The following is a 20,690-nucleotide window of genomic DNA, read 5'->3' as shown; positions in this document are numbered from 1 at the left end:
AAAAGTGAACTATGATGATGAGGATCAAGTGCATCTTGAGTTTCCATCTTGCCTGTAGAAGATACCAAGAAATGAAAAGCAAATGTCACAAAATCACACCAGCTGTTTCCTAGGCTGTTTTTGGCTTGGTAACTGAAATTTCTTTAAATCTACCACAGTGGCGCATGCAGCATTTTGTCACTGATTTGGTTAAACCTTGTAGTTGGTTTGTTACTCTAACTATAAAGCCTTAATTTCAGCTCAGCGTTCCTGTAGACTAGACATATGCCAAATGGTAGCTATGGCACACAGCATTCAAGGCCCGCCATGGACACAACAGCAAAGCACCAGTCCCAGAATGCAGATGCAGCGTCTGGCTTAAACACAGTTTAGGTAGGAGCTCAGCGATAGGCTTATATAAAGTGGTGACTGCCTCACCGCGCTGCAGAAAGCAAACAAACTGTGAAAGTGACTAAATTATTTTCTCTGAAGGACCACAAGTACAAATGCACATGCTCACATGGTTTATGCTTTTTCACTTCTGAGAACCAATTTCTTCAGGAGAAAAATGAAGCTACTGGCAAAGTGTTCTGTGCAGCTATGCATTACCCAGGGAAATGTGATGTTAACGCTAGGACGTGAATAAAAATTACCATAGATTAAACACCTATTCCTTTGCATTTCAATTCCAGTTGTTTTTAGCAGCCCGATCAGAAAACATTCTGCATGAAGGCAATGACATGCCGTTTCCTACTACCTTTGCCACACTGCAAAAAAAAATCCTATTTGCTTCTTTCAATGGAGTCATCTTTTTCCTTTGTGGCCCAGAAGCAAACGATCGCTGTAGCTCTACTCCTGCAGCTGCACTACATGTGAGAAAGAGAATTCTCAGAGGTAACTGCCAGACCAAGGGACAGGTAACACCTCGCTCGAGAGGACACAGGCTGGATGTGACGTGGCAGATGTAGCAGCTTCTTTGCTCAGAAAGGGACTTTAATGTTGTGACAGTTAGATAGGATAGGATTGCATTTCCGTTAGCCTCACGTCACGATGCTTCCTTTCACCTTTGATGGAAACAGGACTTGTGCTGCTGCTGTTGACATGGATCTTTTTGCTCAAAACTGAATTTAAGTAAATAAAGTATCAATCTTGTTTTTCAGTGAATGCGTTTCTAGTATTTAGCAACCTTGGACATTTTCCTCATGAATCAGCCCCATTACTTATTGAACACATAAGCTATTGAACTATACTTATCTTATGGCAAAGAATTTACCAATTACGTGAACTATTTGTTTTGCTCATTTAAATTTGCCATCTGCTAACTTCATATGGCAGTTTCTCATTTTCATGTCAGAAAAAGCAGAAAACAATTTCTTGCCATTCTACTTTTGATTTTAAAGATGTCATGTACATGCCAGTCCTCTCATTTGCAGAATGTGCTGCCCCAGTCTACTTTCTGTATCTATAAATCGATATATCTGTAGCTTCCTTGTTACCTCTCCCTACACTTTTTCTGATTTCAATTTATCCTTGTCATGATTCAGGTATGGGACTATAAACAGCACTTAAGAAACATGCATCACACAGATTCACATGGAGCATAAGAATATTTTCTGTTTTTCTTCTAATAGTACTTGAAATTATCATTATGATTTCGTTTGCTTTCTGACTGCTACTGAGCACTGAATATAAGCTCTCCCAGAACAATCTATTCTAATGCCAAAACAAAGCCCATCACAGAGTTTACACTCAGATTCCTTTTCTACATACACTATATAAAATTTACCTCGACTGCATTTCATCTACTATTTTCTTACTCATTTCCATAAAGTCAACAGTTTCCTTTGTTATTTAGCACAGCTTACTGCTATGCACGAGTGACATTCATCACTTTGGTATTTACTCTCTTTTCTAAATGATTTTCTGACCATTTTGAAGAACCTAGTTCAAACCCAGGGCTCTGATGAATTCCACCAGTACCCTCCTTTAAATAACTTTTCACTTCTCACTTGTTAACTAGCTATTTATTCATCTAAGCTTCCCTGTTATCCCCAGTGAGCTTAGCTTGTCTAGGAACCTAGCGAGATCTGCCCAATGTCTTTTAGAAATTTCTATCAAAACATGATTTATAGAGCCTTCGCCCATAGGCTCAAAAACTCCTTCCAAGAACTCTACACATTAGCAGACAGATGGCCCTTATAAAAGCCATACTGACTAGCGTTAGATTACTCTCGCTCATCTGTCCTCTAACCCTGGGGCTTTTACCACATTCCCGACTATTTGTGATGTACACATCAGTGTCAAGGCCCCACTCAGCCAAAACAATCTTTGTTACTTTCTACTATAACCCTCTTCTGTTAAAAGATGCATTTGACTTTGCAGGCTATTTGGGATTTTACAGACATCTATTGTACTCCTGGTAGTTTTGTTGATGCTTTTGTTTTTTTTTTCCCGATACTAGTTTCCTCAGCTGTTTTTATTCTAAAGCTATTCCGTGGTCTTGCTCATCACTCTCAGCCTTCTCTGAACCCTGTCTATTCCTGAAGAAAGGTCAAAGCTTTTTAAGCAGGAAAGTGGGGTGCACAGCACAGTTTCTACACCAACCTCAAAAGAGCTGAAATCCCTCACTTTATTTAGGATTGGTTTGGCTTCACCTTAAATACTGTGTGCAGTTCTGGGCTCCACAATATGAAAAGGATGTTAAGGTCCTTGAAAGAGCCCAGAAGAGGGCAAGAAAGCTGCTAACAGGATGGGAAGACATACCCTATTAGGAGAGGCTGAGGACATTCAGGTTGCCCACTCTGGAGAAGAACAGACCAAGAGGCATATGGATAATGTTCTTACTAGTACACATTAACTTTTGGATAGCTCTGAAGTGGTCAGGCAGTTGGACTTTATGATCTTTGTAGGTCCCTTCCAGCAGAACCATTCTTTTCTAACCACTGCTTTCAGAAGTCATGCAAAGAGTTGCTGTATCTAGGGTTCCCCTGCCTGCATGCAAGATACCACCAGGGATCACAACAGTCTCCACAGTCACTGCAAGCCTCCCACACTCAGTTTCTTTCTGCTAATCAGAAGGAAGATGACAAGTGATCCCTCAGTTATGCTGGATTTCAGATAAGGAGCATAGCCAAGAGCCTCAGCAGGGGATGCTACATATACAGAAGGCTGAAATTCAACAGATGTTTGACTTGCAAGGGATTTCAGTCAATCACCTAGTCCAATCCCTACTGAAAGCATTGCTAACCTTGAGATCAGATCCAGTTTCAAAGTCAGATCAGAGAGAAGTCAACAAAGAAAACTGCTTTTCCTGACTACCTCCCCTTTGTTAACAGACTTTGAACCCATCCTGGATGTTCTTACAGAGACAATTGTGAATTTAATTGTACCTTCCTCCAATGTTTAGTGAAATATTTCCCTCTTGACCTATTGTATATCTCAGCCTGCAATCTGCATTTACCATACAGTCACAATAGACTGTATATAACGGAAGGACAGAAGGAGAGAGCAGCAGTTCTCCGTCTGAGACTGGTTCTCTCCATGACCATAGCAGCTGTTTCCCACCTGAGGGCCTCTGCAGATGCTGCCCTTAGAGGTAGAGTCCATTTGCTCAGTTGGATCTAGCACTTTGCCAAGCTGTATGATAAACATGGACAGTGGAAGAGGGCTCACTGCTGCTCTTTGGATACCTCAGATGACAGAGCGCTCTATCCTGAGGCTCCCTCTTCAGCCAGGCCCAGCTACAGCAGGACAGAGCTTCCCCAGAAAAACTCAGACATGACAACGTTTCCCTTGAAGGTGAGAAAGGTTCCCTGGCTAGGTGCTGAAGTAGGAAGTGGTAAGAATTGTAATAGCACAGGGTGCATTAAAAAGAGGATTTCAGTCTGTGTGTGGGAGCAGTTGCCTAAGCACATGGTCTGGAGGTGCGCAAAACAGCACTCAGAGCTGTAGGGGAAAAGACAGCAGTGTGGTTACTTAAGGCAAAAGGGAGACAAACATGGTGGCTAACACAAAAAAAACATCACATAGGGACAAAGGTATGGGGAGGAAAACTACAGAACTAGAATTCACACAGACAAAAAGCCACAAGTTAGGTTAGGGGGTGGATGAAAGGGGAGAAATACAGCTGTGAGGTAAGTAGTAGAAGTTTCTCTCTTCCCCCCTCCTCCCCCCCCAATTAAAACCCAATAATATGGAGAAGGAATGGTATGGGGAAAAAAAAAAAGGCAAGAGATCACTGATATAAAGTATCTACATTGCCTTCCAACCCTAAAATATCTTTCCTTCAGTCGTGATAAAAACAGCCCATAGATGGCAGGTGCAGATGCTTTTTCCTCCAGGCATGCAGCAGGACAGTGGTGAAGGCTATAGGTGTATTTTACCACCCTCCCCTTCCTGCTGGTATTTGCCTAGATGGACAATTCCAGATGCTGAGAATGGCAAAGCTGAAGATAAAGACTGTAGACTTCACAAAATGGACCACTCAGAGCAAGGAGCACAGCAGCAGCAGTCAGGCCTCACGTCTCTTTCTTCATTTACAAAGGGGCAAGAAAAGAGAGATTGACCCAATATGGCTCTTCTTATATCCATGTTTGGCTTGGCCTCTTAATAAAGACAAAAGCATCCTATGATATCCAGCATTCTGTAAAGCCAGAAGACACACATCAGGAGAAGGCAGAGAGACAATACATCAACTTTCAGGCAGTGAAGGAGGAGGGAGCAGTCAGAATGATCTGGTAATTGGAGGCTCACACGCAGAGTTTATGCATCATTCCCCACTTCAAAATGATGGAGGTGAGAGGAAGGATTCTACCGAAACCTCATGCTACTGCAAAAGCTTTACTTGGTACAGGAGATGGGAGGCATCAAAACTGCATTGACAATGGATCAAACAGACAGAATGTAAGAAAGGCTCAGGAACAGAACAGAGCATCAAAACTGCAGTTTATCACTTCACTCTATGGGCCATGTAGGTCTTGAACATGCAATGCTGGCAATTTCCCACCTCAAAAATGTACAAATTAGAAAAGATTCAGAGAAGGATCAAAGGTGTGGAAAGGTTTCCCTCTGTGCAACTAAATAGATTAGAATCCTTCAGAGTGGGCAAAAGAGTAATTGTAGAGCTACACCATGGTGGTCTACAAGACCTGGGAGAGGAGGTAGGGATCCAGTGTTCACAGTTATGCCCACGACGTTAAAGTGACTTAAAAAAAGGCACCTGCAACTAGCAGGTGGCAAGTTTACAACAAGCAAAAGGAAGTAGCCCTTCATGCAGAAAGCACTTAAGCTGTGGATCCTTTCTGTCACACAACATGGTGGATGCTAAAGGTTTACATAAGTTCAGGATGAGACAGGAGAAGTTGACAGAACACAAATTCATTGAGGGCTACAAGAAACAGACGTATTTGGATGGGGAGACTCTTAAGCCTCAAAGATCCCTGATGCTCAAGCTTGGAGAGTTTTCCAGAAAAACATCACTGAATGTTCATTCTTTTATTATCTTCCACCTGGCAGTACTATTGGAGACATGCTACAAGCCCAGAAAAACATCGTCTCCAATCAGAGCAGCTGGAGTTTCACTGTAATTTCTCTGAGACTAACTCAGAGACTGACCAGAACTGTATAGCTACATGAAACACCAAACCTGTCCAGCTACCGGACAGCCTTCAGAATCCTAATCCTCACCTGGTGATTAGTGTGTATAACTTAAATTGAAATATATTAAAAAGCTAAGAAGAGAAACTGTAACTTTAAATTATATTCACACATACTTTATTCTGTTTCCTTATTTCTCATCATTCCATTTTAAATAAACCATGACTTCATATCTGAATAGACATCTTTCCTCCATTTCCTTAACTTCTTTGAGAGCCTGGTACTGGTATCAAATATAGATGCCATCCGATACGCTTTTTAATTTTTCTCAGTAATAAAACCAGATAAAAGAACGTAAAGGACATCTCTGAAGCTGAGATGTTCGGAGAATTTGCTGGCTGGATTATGCCTCCAGTCAAGCTAGAAGAATCACTGTTCAGTGCTGAGCTGCAGGTGCCAGATTTTTGTGGAGAGTTCTTTTTGTAGGCTTCCTCCCAGAGCTGCACCTGCAAGAAACTGAGGGCAAAGAGGCAATTCACAGCTTCAGACAAATCCCCAACTGAGAAAAAGCTGTTCATGATTTGCAGTGCACTAAAATTGTCCAGAAAAATCCCCTTTCATTTCTATCTCAAGGATGGCTTTTCAGTACAGTACAATTATTTTACACTGGAATAGAATGATAGGAGGATATAGGTTCAAAAGGAGCTTTGAAGAGCACTAATCCAGCCATCTGCTCAAACCAGGGCTAATTACAAAGTCAGATCCTGTTCCTCAGGGTCTTGATTCAGCTGACTTTTGGAAATCTCCAAGGATGGAGATTCTCTCAGTACCTGTTCCATACATAACAACCCTCATTCTGATTTTTTCCCTAGAACTAACCCCAATATCCCTAGATGTAACTTGTGCTTGCTGCCTCTTGCTGTATGCCTCTGAGAAAAGTCTGCCTCTCTGTCTCTCTTCTCCCTGCAGCCCTTGACAATAGCGGAAAATAGCAATTAGATCTCCTCTTGCCCTTTTCTCTCTGAGCTAAAGAAATCCAGCTTCCTCAGCCTCTTCTCATTCCACCATCACCCCTTTCTAGCTTCCCACCTCAGCTGCAAATGTTACATTTCCACTGTAGTATCCAGAAAGTATCTGTTTGGTTTTTTTTTTTTCCCAAGTTGATTTGGGAATAGAAGAGTTGTGGTTGCTATGCTGAACAAGTATATAGCTAACAGACAAAAGTAGATCTTCTCACTCATCTCAGGCACTGTCAACAGGAGCAGTCACTTGCATAAGACTGCACAGGTTTGCTAATAAAATATTGTTTTCATCGCTTTGGCTTTAATTTGGAGAGCAAAGCATTGTGATAAAAAAGGGAAACAGAATCAAGCTGCTTCAGCTATGTTGTGTTAGTAACCTACTGCAACTGATCACATACAAGCTAATACTGCACGGGAGAAAAAAATGTTAAGATGAGTATTAAAGAAAGATCATAATAGCCCAGGCCACATGAATCTGCAAGAAACTAAAATGGTTGGAGTGCGCTGTCCAGCTGTTGGCACAGGCTCTTTGCAGACTTTGGCAAGCTGCACTAAAATCTTGCCATGCTTGGAATATCTCACAACCTTCGTGTTTTAATGAAAACTCTGCTGCTTGGGAAGAGCTTTCTGTTTTGGAGTAAAGGGATTATTTTAAGCTGAGTGGACATGCGGGAGAAGAAACTTTTGAGACACTGAAGAACGGTACAGAACTGAAGAAACCTTTCCTCCTGGTTCTAGGAAAGGTATTTGTCAGTCAGATATGAATACGTGTGGAAAAATTAGACAAAGCAAACACCAATCCAGTGTGTCATGCATCAGCGTGGCAACGAAGACAGGCTCCTACCTGATAGTCTGGCTTAGTGAAGTAGTCTAGGCTTGCAATATGATCCAGAAAAAGGTGGAACTCTGAAGGCATGTGTTTTAATAGCATTCGATGTTCATACTTTTCTTTTATCATGCCAACTTGCTCCTAGAAAACAAAATATCTCAGAGCCGAGAATCTCTTTCATTGCATCACATTCTTATTTCCTCTCTCTTATAATTCCTGAAACACTATACAGTCTTGTCACTCCTGGAACACAGCTGATTTGTAGAAACAGCATTTTGTCTAGACACTTCTGTATTGATGCCCCTAGCACAGGGAGGTAGATCACTGCAGGAAAAGGCCAAAGGAGAATCCTAAGTCAGAAACACTCTTCAGAAGCTGTCTCTCTAGCAGAACTTTCTGTACATGTAACACATTTCTTTCCAGGGACTTGGTTCTCAAGCATAAATTATTTTCATTGTAACACAAACAGTTAGCTTTATTCTATTCAACTTTCCAGTTGCAATTCCCATTTGGGTTGCTTTCCATACCAGTGTTATCCTTCCTTCTTTCTGAAGGCTCTGCCTTTTTGTTAAAAGGACAGCTCATATTCAGCCTTTTCACTTTTGTTATTTGCTTTGCAAGAACAAAGTCAAAGTTTCATGATCCAATATGACTAACAGCGTGCATCCCAAATAAGGCAAGCTCCACTCTGTGTGTGACAGCACACAAAATCGGGTTAGCATCCTGCAGCAAGAACTGAAGAAAAACAGGCTCCAGCCTTACTTCAGCAAAAAGCAGCACTAAACTGAAAAACAGGAATAAGAGTGATATTAACAAAAAGGCAGCATTCTGCCTTGAGCACGGATGCTAAATTTCCTACCTTATCTTTGATCTTTCTCCATGGAAGCTGACCAACTGCAAACTCCACCAACATGTAGAAGAGGGACCACAGGTCATCATGTCTACCCATCTCCTGGAGAAAAGAGAGATGAAGACTGAGGAGCAAAGTTCCATGCTGCTCAGTGGTCCAGATGTGCTCTCCAGATGAGCTACCTCATTTTAAAAAGCAGGGAGAGAAGTCATACTTCCCATTACACAATTAAAGAAGTCAGATTAAAGATCTATGACGAAAATCAAGCATTTATTAGACTGCACAATGTCAACACAGTCACCTGAATAACCTAATTTGTTTTACATTTGAATACATTGGGGAACAGTTTTCCATTGGACTCCCCTTCATTTAGTATACAGAATATTTATTAACAGGATATAGAACAACCTAGATAAAGAAAACAAACAAATAGTGTAGAGAAAGTCTTCTTTATCATTGTTTTTAAGTAAAGTACCATTCAAACTCTTTTCACAAGACAGCATTTACTCAAGGGCTTTTTAAAACTCTCATAATCAAGCACCACAATAATTTACAGATTCTCCCCATATCGTCTTCCTCCTGGCCTAGCAAACGGGAAATTGAAACATAAAGCACATGAAATCATTTTTGGTGCTTAACATACAATATCCAGAATACGATTTCTCAGAATAACACGCATTAAGCAGCAATTTTTGTGTCTAAATATAACTTCAGCTGATGCTAGCTACAGCTGACGCTATCCAGCTTTTCCAAAAATTACACTTCAGTTTTATCAGTGTCCACCGGAAAACAGAAAGACTTCATTATGGCATTCAACTGCCCACCCTCTATCACACTTTCCATCTCTGGTAATGAATGACATCTTATAGCCAGTAACTTCTTTTTGTAAAACAACCTGAATCCTCCTCATATGTCACAGCTCATCCTACAGACTCATTTTTAATAAAGCCACATTCAGACAACTGCTAAGGGACAGAAGAAAGCGTAATTAACACCAGTCTGAGGCGTACCACATCTCAGACATTTGTTCCTCACCAGAAGGAGGGTGTTTCAGAAGTAATATATTTTGGATTTACAAGTCCTGTTCTCAGAAAGAAACAACTGCTTTTGCTAGAGCTCTCCTAAAAGTTCAGCTGCTAGCAAATTCCTCCTCATTTTCAAACTTAAGGAATTTACAGGTAGCTACAAGGAGACTCAAAGAATAGTGAGCACTGGGCCACGCTAATTACAGAACTACTTTCTAAGTAAGAATAGAATTTCCTAGCACATCAAAGGAATCTGAAGAATCACATCTCGCAGGAACCCAGGGTAAACTATTTGGAAAAAAGTTTTATCTTTATTTTTTTTCTAATTATGGGGAGCTTTTTTTTCCAGTATGGCCCTCTATCACAAATACTTTCCATCACATACTAGAAAAATGAGAATCAGCAAAGATTACAAACCACAAAGATGACATACCTTAGTTTGCACCAGCTCAGGCACCTGTTGGACCCCACTGCATGCAGAAAACTAATGCAGTAGGGTTGTGGTGGTTTGTTGTTTTTTCCCCCACCCCATGTTTTTATATATATGTGTATGCTGATACATGTTTATGTAAAACACATGTGTATGTGTGTCTGCGTATGGCAAGTACTCTTTCACATGAAAGTTTAATGGGCTCACAGAGGAGTCCAACAAGTGCCAGGATTGGTACAGGAAAAAGGATGGGACTATGGTGCTTATGACAAGGGCAGAGGATGAGGCGAAAAAAAACGTTCTCTCTTCAGGTAACAGCATCCTGCTAGACACATTCATTATAGGTCTACAAATGGCTGAGCCATTGACTCAGTCTGTCATACAAGACTGTAAGCAAAAACTCCAAGATGACTTTTGCCATGTACAGAACACTGCAGCAATTAAAACTACAATATCAGCGCTGAATATTAATATATACTATATCAATCTACAATTACAAACACCGTCTCAAAAAGTGACAGCAGTTAGGATGCTGGAAACCTGGAGATAAGACAGGAGGGCTGATAATTCTCATCTAGCAAGCACTTTGCAGCAGGACCAAAGGACTTACAGTACACTGTCTACATAGGAAGCATTACTGACATAGGACAAGAGTGTTTTGAGAAAAACGGTGGATGAGACTTCTGGTAGTATTTAGAATGAAACATGCCAGATGCTCTGGAAATAATAACTGTCTTCAGGGAAAAAAATAAATCTGACTTCCAATAGGTAGCTTTTCACCCGAGGGCATGCTGCTAAGATCCAAAATTCCAGGTGGAAAATGGATGTGAGGACCTGGCACTTGTCATCTCACAGCCAAGTTGCGCTGGAAATTAGCGAGCAGCCTGGCAGGTAACATTGATTATGGCTTTAGTGGGAGCTTTTTCCCCTTAAACAGTGTCTGATAATGCAATAATGAAAATTATGAAATTTACCAGCTTCAGAGGATTCAACAACTGAATCATAATTTTGACTTTACACAGAAAACAGCCTTGACACCTTAATGGAATTCAGATGGTTTACTTATGTAGGCTGCAAACCAGAACTCACAGCTTTCAAACCTGTGCTCCTGAGAACAAGTTCCTGGGGAGAAATAAACCTGCATTTAACCCTTTATAACCCAGAAATACTCACTCGGTTTTTATGTGCATTCACTGAAGCGTAACGGACCGTTCCTCGAAAACCAGCAACGTTGCGAGGCTGAAGGGAGACAACAGAAACATCTCAGAGAGAGTGGATTACTAAATCCCTCATGCAGCTAACTGCTGAGAACTTATATGTTGTTCTTACAGACCCAAGGGATTCAAAGCTCTTTATGCCTTCATCTGCTCTAGCAGCCACCTACATAGCATTCTCAAATTCTGCATTTCCATAAAAGCTTATTTTACACAGAAGGAAAAGTGGTAACAGTGATAGGTTAGAACAGTAGTGGTCTAGACAGAGATACGAATGTTTTCCAGGATCATAATCTCCCTTTTAAACTCCAGGTCAAGAAAAAAGCTAGTACAGAAATGCTAGTGCAAAACTGAGTCAGAGTAACAGCAAAGCAAAGTTTGAGGGCAGCCTGCTCAGGACAAGAATGGGGATCCCCTGACATATGTACAACTTCGCTGACGCTGTTTGTCAGTGTAATTTTTTCACTCTCACCAGTTTCTCCCCAGTACTTCTAGTTTCTCTTGCTCTGATTGTCTTGATTTTCACATCCTCTGGAAGGAGAAGGCTTGATAAAGGTACTGTGAGAAGAAGACAGTTCTCCTCTAACTATTATTCAGAGCTGGAGGGGCTGAGCAACACTCCCAACTCTTTCCAATGCTGTCTCCGCAAGGACATTACATTACATAATGTGACTCCCTATATTCTGAAAAAATTACATTTAAATAATGACATCCAGCAAATCCTTTCAGCTTAGCTAGATGGACCAGAGTTTGCAGCAGTGCTTCCAAAATTCACGTGGCAAAATCAGGTTCAGGCTCGGGCATCTTAAGGCTAAGCTTGGGCAAAGCACTAAACATTGAAAATTGAGATGCCACTCCTACAGAAATCTGAGCACATTAAGAACCACTCTGTTTGGATGAGTTGTCCCACTTAGGTCAATTGATTTATGCTTGTTTTTCACCTGTACCTATGCTTTCAGAGCAAAGCCTAAAACTGTACTTTTATTTAGGACACTTAGGCCAGTTTAAATGAATACAATTCAAGTACTTCCTTGTGGGTTATAGGGAAGCTCCATGTTTCAATACTCTCACATAGAGTAAAAATTGGAATACGTTTTAAACAAGTTCAACAACACCATGCTGCTAACACACACCTGAATAGTATGTACAATGCAGCTCTGAAGTTACAGTGACTCCAAACAAAAGGCATATTTCACAAGGAGAACCCATATGCATGTGCCACATACTTAATGCAGCACCTAATCTTGCAGTTCAACAGCTTGAGCTATAAACTACTTATTTAGCAGTGGCAATAGTCAAGATATTATTTTCATGACCATATACCTCTTTCCTCCCAGGGCATACATTTAGGATGCCTACTGACAAATTACTGCAAAATACCTTTCAGTATTCACTGAATTCACCAATACAAGTTTTGGAAAGGCAGAATGCTTGCCACTGGAACAGTATGTTGGAATCACTCATTACCATTACCATCTACATGTTAAAAATCAAGAGGACATCCGTTCCTCTGTCATTATGAGTGGAAACCAGTTGTTTGGAAATTTTTCATGAGCCATAAAATAACAGTATATTATGAACAATTCTATTGTGAAATCTCTAATACTTTCAGAACAAATGCTGTTCAATCCTTGCAGCACAGAGGAGATGTTTTATGTTCTATCCCTACCTAGATGTCCTCAGATACCAAATGTAAATCAATATGCATGGAGCCAAGCATCACATGCTGATTTCAGTATGGTTTGGAAATACCTCTGGAAATATTTCTTAGCTCAATACTTACTGTTTGTGACAGAGTATCTCTACCCTCTTTAATTAGATCTATTCCGAAACAAGCTCCTATGCAGTTTGCAGGTTTCCCTTCTCTTTCAGAATGGAAACAAATGCTCATCCGTCATTTAACCAAGCTTCTGCCTAACAACCACTATGAAACAGTTCACAAGCCAGACCTGCAGCTGAATCCAATAAGCTCTCTCCCCAGTCCTCTCTGATTTGCTGCCTGTAGGAAATCACTGCAAGACTTAGCAATTGTTTTGACAGGACAATTAGAACTTTGAACAAAATAGATAAACGTTATGTATGTTAACAGCTTTTTCTTCCTAAAGGTTTCCCCTCCACATTTAACCATAGTTGACCTGCCAATCACGATACAAGTAGTTTTGTCTTTTGTCTGGGTCACTAATCACTGCAATCAAATGTTTCCATGACTGCGGAAAGCAGATATCTTATTTTCCATCCAAACAGTAAGTGCTCCTGCCTGAGCACTTACTGTAGCACATGCTGTACACCCAACTGCTGACTTCTCTTCTGAATTCATCAACATTAAATCTTCTGATTTCTTTACATACATCACTTCTTCCTGTTAAAGAAAACACTGCATTGCCCAGCAGTGAGGGATGCGCTGGACAAAGCAGCCCAGCTGTCCAGAGCTGTCCACATCAGACAGAGAACTGAAATTCTAGAAGTTCTAACAGACTAGGGAATCACATATAGCATAACTGATAAAAATCCCCCAAATGGTAGGAAAATAAAGAGCTAACAAGCTGATGATTTTTTATTTTTTTCCATATCAGTATTACTATGAAAAATGTTATTCACGATAAAGTATGTCTCCTGAATTCAGATTGTGTGCAAGAGTAATTTATTACACAGAGCTGTCAGGGAGATGACAGAGATATGAAGTATATTGCATTGTCTCAGAAGCTAGGTTTAAAATGAGTTTTAACTTGGGAGAATATATTAGACTGGTACCACAGAGAAAAAAATAATACTCTGTGTTCCTTTCAATATACTGGCAATGTACTACAACACAGACAATGACAGAATTTGGTAACAAAATCACACGAGGGCTGCTCTAAAAGTAATGTCTCCTATTTGATTATGTTGTCCCATGATACCAGAGGCAGATGTTGGCGGTATGGCAGTAGATGCTGAACATTCCCACCAATATCCCACTACATTTTGTTGCCATGAGACAGATGGTGTCTGACATGGAAGTGCATACGAAGCAAAGGGGCGGAACTGAATTTCCCCTGTGGAAAAAATGGCACCCACATTCAGTCAATGCCTGGTTAATGTTTAAGGGGACCAAACAGTGGATGTGAGCACAGTCAGGCAGAGAGTGGTGTGTTTAAGCAGTGACAAGAGGGATGTGAAAAATAAACCACATTTTGGATGGCCATGCATAGCTGTCACACCGCAAAATGAAGAATGTCTTGATCAGCTCATCCATGTGAATTGATGGATTACAACCAGGGAACTGCATATGGAGCTGAATATCAGCTTCAGTGCACTGGAAATGGTGCTGGCAACGTTGGAATATCACAAAGTTTGCACCAGGTAGGCCCCATGAATGCTCACATAGGAACAGAAAGAACACTATGTATAAGTTTGTCGGGACCTACTGAACCAATATGAGGCTGAAAGTGACAGTTTCCTGAATCATAGCATTAGTGTGGTGAAACGTGGTGTCACTACTACAAACCGGAGCCAAAATGGCAGTCCACAGAGTGGTGACATACGAATTCCCCACTGAAGAAAAAGTTCAAGACACAGCCCCCAGTGGGTAAGGTGATGTGCAGTGTCTTTTAGGATAGGAAAGGGATGAGCCTTCTGAGTTTCTTGGAACCCTGACAAACTATCAACTTGTGATGCTGATAAGATGAAGACTCGAACTTCCAGGGTCAGGCCAGAGAAGGCGACAACCTGTCTCTTGCAACACAATAACGCCAGGCCCCATGCCAGTTTAAAGACTATGGAGCACACTGCCCATCTTGGCTGGACTGTCCTACCACACTCACCTACAGAAGAGTCTGGATTTGGTGCCTTCTGAATTTCATCTGTTCAGGTCAATGAAAGATGAACTGCATGGGCAACATTTTCCTAGCAACAACATTGTCAGAGCAGTTTTGAAACAGTGGGTCACCTCTGCTGGTGCAGATTTTTATAAGCGTGAATTGCAGGCTTTCGTTCATTGCTGGCAAAGGTGCATAGCTAATGGTGGCAACCATGTTGAAAACGAGTGCTTTGTAGCTGACAATTTGCTTTATCAGGATTATAGTTTTCTTTGTATCTGTTGTAATTTCCATAGAAATGAACAGGAGACATTACTTTCAGAGTGCCTCATGTACAAAGAGGGTACATTTTCACAAGTTGTGTCCTGTTTTGCACCCATTAGCATTTCCTCATTCTGCATTTCAAACACTTATGACCACCTGTATTTTAAGGGCCAACAGTGTCTCTCTTACAATTCAGATGAAGTCTACCTTTCTTGTATATGCTCCTTTTAATTCAGGAATGTTCAAATTTCATCACAAACCTGAATCTTTGCTCCTTACACCACCTTTCTTCCTAGACATTAAAACTTTTCCTCTTGTCTCACTGTTCTCTAGATTATTAACTTTGAAGGCCCTGATCTCCATCTCCATTCCTAAAAACTTATATTGGGATGCCAGTATTTTCCTCCTCCTGTTTCTTATTCCTGTGGTACTCTAATAGAACACGATCACTGCACTGCCTGTGCAAACACCTCATGAGATCCACCACCTTTGCCTCTGGCAGGACTGTTGTCATCTAGGATCATTTAATCAGTCATGGAAATAGGAAAGGGATTTCCAGCAGTAAGAAAATGAAAGGAAAGTTAGCGCACACCAAAGATAAGGGGCTACGGGGAGGGAGGAAGCGTCACAGATCATAGGAAGCACTCGGAGATGCATCTTGGACTAAAATAACTCTTCGGAAAAGTTGGAGTAAGAAGGAAAAGCGAGAGGAAGCTTTAAATAAACAAGAAGACTATCTTGCTAACTACAAAGGATTTCCTGCTTCCATCAGTTAGGCCTAAAAGGAGACGCAGGGATTTGCATCTCCACATCTACTGTGGAGACCAATTCTGCATCTCTTGCATACATTTTGACTTGTTAATTTAAACAGTAGTACACCGCAAAATCATTAATGACAGCAGCATATTTTGTCCCAGTAGGGAGTCAGAAATGACTAAACAGAGAAATCTGGAGTCAAAAATGTTGGAGGAGAGAATTACCTTCCCCTTGACTCTGAAACCACAAGAGTGACAAAATCACAGTCTCCGGCACTACCTGTCTGCCAGCCCCTTAAGCAAAACCCCAAGCGCTATAGGTCTCTGCAGCATGTTTAGATAGCTGTCATGATCCTGCTGAAAAGCAAACATATCATGAGGGAAAAAATAAAACCAGGTGTAATTCAGACTTCCATATACAACAAAAGAGCAAAACAAAATGAAAACCCAGAAGCATGATGATGGCTCACTCACAACTCATAGCAGAGATGGTTACGAGCAGCAGATGGGAAGCCAACGCATCAAACACAGCCTCAAAAGAAGAGCTCAAAAGAACTGTAAAACAGAGAGAAACCCAAAGAAAAACATGATAAAAAACAACAAAATGAGGGAAAAAATTAAATTAAAAAACAATTCAACATTGCATCCATTCAGAAACCTGGGCATCCCGTTTAGCTGTTGTCATCCCCCAGCATCCTTCCATGGCTGCTGCCTCCATGCTGTACGTGGTTCCAGTTAGACACAGAACTTTGAGTGTGGTTTAAGAGAGCTCTGTAAGTGCTGAGAAGGGTCCCTCTAGAGAGTAACTTCTCCCTGATCATTCCCAGTCAAAAGTGAGAAATACAAATTCAAGAGCAGAAACACATACAGACTAACCACAGGTCACTCATATGATTCTATTGTGATTTTCCTTCCTAAAATTATCTGATACCTAAACATCCTCTCCTCCCACAATCAAACAAACTGACATAGTAACCAGCATGGAGGTTTGCCCTTAACACGTCTCCTACCTTTTTCATCCAGGGCAAGTTCTAATATGAATGTCTAATTTTCTGTAAATGAAGAAACGTCCCCTTGCTTGATTATTTATGAGTTTCCACCCAAACTTTCTACTTGTTTCTACAACCACCACCTTTTTTTTTTCCTCCCCTCACCAGTCTTCTTACAGTCACTGGTTTGCCAACTTCACAGGTTTTAAAGCTGTCAACTTGAGGCAACTTCCTCTCCTCCAGGCTTGCTGCAGCACCCCATCTAGAATGCTAGAGCTCTGCCGGCTGTGGTGAGAAGCCGAACAGTGGTTTGTAAGAGGGTAGAATGAATGCCAGTGTTGCTTTTAGGTCATGTGAGCAGACACTTTAAGATAAAGTCTGATTTGCATAGTACGAAAATGCAAGGACCACTTTGATCAGAGGCAACATCTAATCGTATCTTAAAACACAACTCAGTAAACTGAAAAAAAAAACCTCGGCTGAGACTTGCATATTGCAACAGAAAACATCTAATCAAAAGCCATCAACCCAAGAGAGTTTCTTAATTGAGTCTTGTAGTATTATTTCCACACTAAAATACATGAAGCAGATGAGTCACAAAGACAGCATTCTTTCATTCTTCATTCTTGGAGAACTTGAAGTTTTCAATGGATTTTAACATAAAAAAGAGCAAAGTGATCATTTTGTCTTTTCAAATAACATGTCAACAGGCTAAACATACAATTCCTGCACTAGAACTTGTGCCGGAGTTTAGGATGACAATGCCCTTCTCACATTAGAAAGTCGAGTAAGAGTGAACAACTTTTATTTATTTTTTTAATGGAAAGCTTACTTCAGCTGTAATCTTATTTATTTATCAGTTGATTCTTCAACAAGACAATTTTGGCCTTGAAGTATTTAATTGCTGCACTCATTTCTTATGAGCATGGTCCCACAGAGGAATAAGGAGCACAGCAAATCTCCATAAAAAAGCATGGGGAGTGTCAAGGCTTCCATATACTATTTACTACACAGAGCAGGCTAACCAGTGAAATGGAAACATTTTGGAGTGCTGTAAGGAGTTAGTCACATATTATTTGGGATGACTTAATGCTTTCCTGGAGTCAGATAGAAAAAAAAAAATGGTCCTCTTCCACCAAGAGGCAGAAGACAGTTGTGGTGATCACTCCTATGCGGGAGAGCTGAGTTCACACCCCCCCCACCTCCACACAGACATGAAAACCATACCTCCCTCCTTCCAGAGTACATTCGTACCCCAAAGCTAAAGGGTGCTTGAGATGCAAGACAAAGAACATCATGTTGGAAGGATCCATCTTGCATGGATTTTTTTTTATTTTTTATTTTTAAATCACTGAGAGATTGTGTGACAGACACTCTTACTTGCAGCAAATGCACTTACCTGATGTAGAGGAGACTTGACCTGAAAATCCAACTCAGCATTCACTTGCCCCTGTTCCCTGACCACAGTAATAGAATCATAGAATAGCTTGCGTTGGAAGGGACCTCAAGGATCATCGAGCTCCAACCCCCCTGCCACAGGCAGGGCTGCCAACCTCCATATCTATTCCTAGACCAGACTGCCCAGGGCCCCATCCAACCTGGCCTTGAACACCTCCAGGGATGGGGCATCCTCAGCCTCTCTGGGCAGCCTGTTCCAGCACCTGAAAGAAACAGCTTTCTTTTCCTCTTTCTGTAGAACAGTGGGAAGAATATTCAGAACTTCAAGTAGGGACAGCACCAATCAGAAGGAATGACACATTCAGAGGTACCACAACTCCCCTGCATCTCAGTAGTACAGGCGCTCAGAAACAGAAAATGGGATCACAGCTCCCTTCAGGCATATGCGGAATTTGAACCTGAGGTGCACTTCCTCTCCCCCTCCCAGCCCTATTACACAAGAGTTCTAACTAGAGATGCTACATGAGAAAAAAAAAAAAAAAAAACATCAGCAACCTGATACAGGTGATCTCAGGTCACATTCCCTACACCAGGGCTTCCAGGTGAGAAAAGCAAAGAAACAGCCAGTTATAATGGACAAGGTACAAGAGTATCTGCTCACTAATCCACTTTGAAATCTATCAGCTAGTCTGCTTCTGATACATTTAAACCACACTGGCTTTCTGTATTTATAATGATGTAAAACAACACAAACTCTCTTCTGAACTCTAAGTTTGGTACTCCAACAAGAACAACAAGAACCTTTACATAATTATCTGAAATGTTCTTTAGTTCTAACGTTCCATAATGCTCTATAACTAACCCATTCCCACAGAAATTGCACTTTTATAATACATTAAATGTGCAATATTTTTAGACACGGGTCCACTTTTCCTCCTTCCTCCCGTCTCTATATGAATTAATGTGACTATGCTGAGCTGTCAGCCTTTTCTGCAATTATCTTTTTTGCAATACAAAGTTGAAGACAAAATTTTTCTCTCTTCGTAGGCTCATATAGTGCTCTGAGTACTACAGCTCCACAAATCTGTTTTATTCTACTGCAAAAATGCTAACCTTACCAGTAACATTACATTCTTACATGCTCCAAGAAAAATTAAGTATAAAATCTACTGGGCTTTTATGTTTGAATATTTGAGGTCTTCGGATGTAGTAGTTAATCTCTTTTGCGTCATAAAATAATTCATTTTCTAGAAGGGAGGAAAACTACTCATTAGAAAAAAAAGTACCATATTCTCCTCGTCTAAAATCTTTCTCACTGCAGTGAAGTTTATTTTTAACATTGCATCGATATTTGGAAAATATTCTTAATCAGTGGATGGATTTCTGCAGCCCTCATTGTGCTCATCTAAACAGCCTCCGTGTTGTCCTGCCTACCAGCTCTTATCTCTACCCACTGAATCACAGAGCCACCCTCACACACACAGTATTTTCAGCAAGGCACTGCAAACTGCTGCAGTGCAGTCTGAGCCATGAGGAGACTGAGATCTAATCAATGGGCTGCAGCTGACTAAGCTAAAAAAAATCTGCTTGCTGAGCATAACAGCCCAGTGTCAGATCCTGCAAACAGGAGAGAGGCTCCAAGAAAAAACACCATATCTCCTCTCCCATATTTTCAAATAAATAATAAAGATCAAGTTGCTAAAACCTCCATCACTTTCAATTAATGTCTGTGGCACCACAGGCTACATGTTTCTGAATGCAGGGTGTCATGCACGGAGGAAAAGTATAATACTGCCTGTACTGCACTTAGTGACAAACCAAACAGGCCTGAGCAAATACCACTAATGATCAAGAAGTTACTGTCCATAAACTGACCTACATTAGCACAAAAGTCCCTCATGACTCTGCGTACCTTCACTATACAAGCATATGCTGTTCATCACATTATCTGCGTAACAGAATTCACATTTACAGCCCTCCAGGTTCATACTCAGCCCTATTTTTCTGTATCAAACACATTCTGCTATAAAAATGAAGGCAAGATGCATCTTTTTCTTTTACACTGTTGACAGAAGATACTTCTAGAAGTGCAAGGAAAAGCAACATTTCAATTCATTCTCCAGATGCTTAGCTCTGATGTCCTAAGCTATGCATCAGCAGTAAGTGCTTACAGTTCACTGCTGCATGGCAAAGGCCAGTTGTACAAACAGGACACTGCAGTAAATAAGACTGCTCTTGCGTCTGTCTCAACCACGGCAGAAGTCTTCATTTAGAGGAAACAATGGTTAGAATTGTAAAAAAAAAAAAAAATCCTGTAATGTCAAGTTTGTTATGGATGCTCTTGGGATTCATCCCAAAATGCACATTTTCATGGGAGAGTGCAAAAAAAATTAAATCACAAAGAGAAAACTGGACTTATTTCTCCTAAGAGTATCCTCCCATAAACCATCTCTTCTTTAACAGATTTCCAAGCCTTTCATGATTGAGAAACAAACAGGTCAAACTACTGCCCACTTCAAACCATACCATCCCACCTGGTTGGGAAC

General features: G+C 40.9%; 1 protein-coding gene across 12 annotated transcripts in view; it reads right to left on the bottom strand.

Annotated features, from left to right (window-relative positions):
• TTBK1 (tau tubulin kinase 1) overlaps window positions 1-20,690 on the bottom strand; it is a 103,753-nt gene that overhangs the window by 38,880 nt on the left and 44,183 nt on the right. For 8 of the 12 annotated variants that reach the window (XM_021389770.1, XM_021389768.1, XM_021389765.1 and 5 more), the window contains 3 exons: window positions 10,904-10,969; window positions 8,285-8,377; window positions 7,441-7,566 (listed from right to left, as the gene is read on the bottom strand). In XM_021389770.1, coding sequence (XP_021245445.1) covers window positions 7,441-7,566; window positions 8,285-8,377; window positions 10,904-10,969 — 285 coding nt within the window. The other 4 variants (XM_021389775.1, XM_021389774.1, XM_021389776.1 and 1 more) reach the window with 4 other exon arrangements.

The sequence above is a fragment of the Numida meleagris genome, chromosome 3 (assembly GCF_002078875.1).
Source record: "Numida meleagris isolate 19003 breed g44 Domestic line chromosome 3, NumMel1.0, whole genome shotgun sequence".
In the NCBI taxonomy this organism is placed as follows: Eukaryota; Metazoa; Chordata; class Aves; order Galliformes; family Numididae; genus Numida; species Numida meleagris.
Note: the sequence above shows the minus strand (reverse complement) of the source record. Positions and strands in the feature narration are given on the sequence as shown.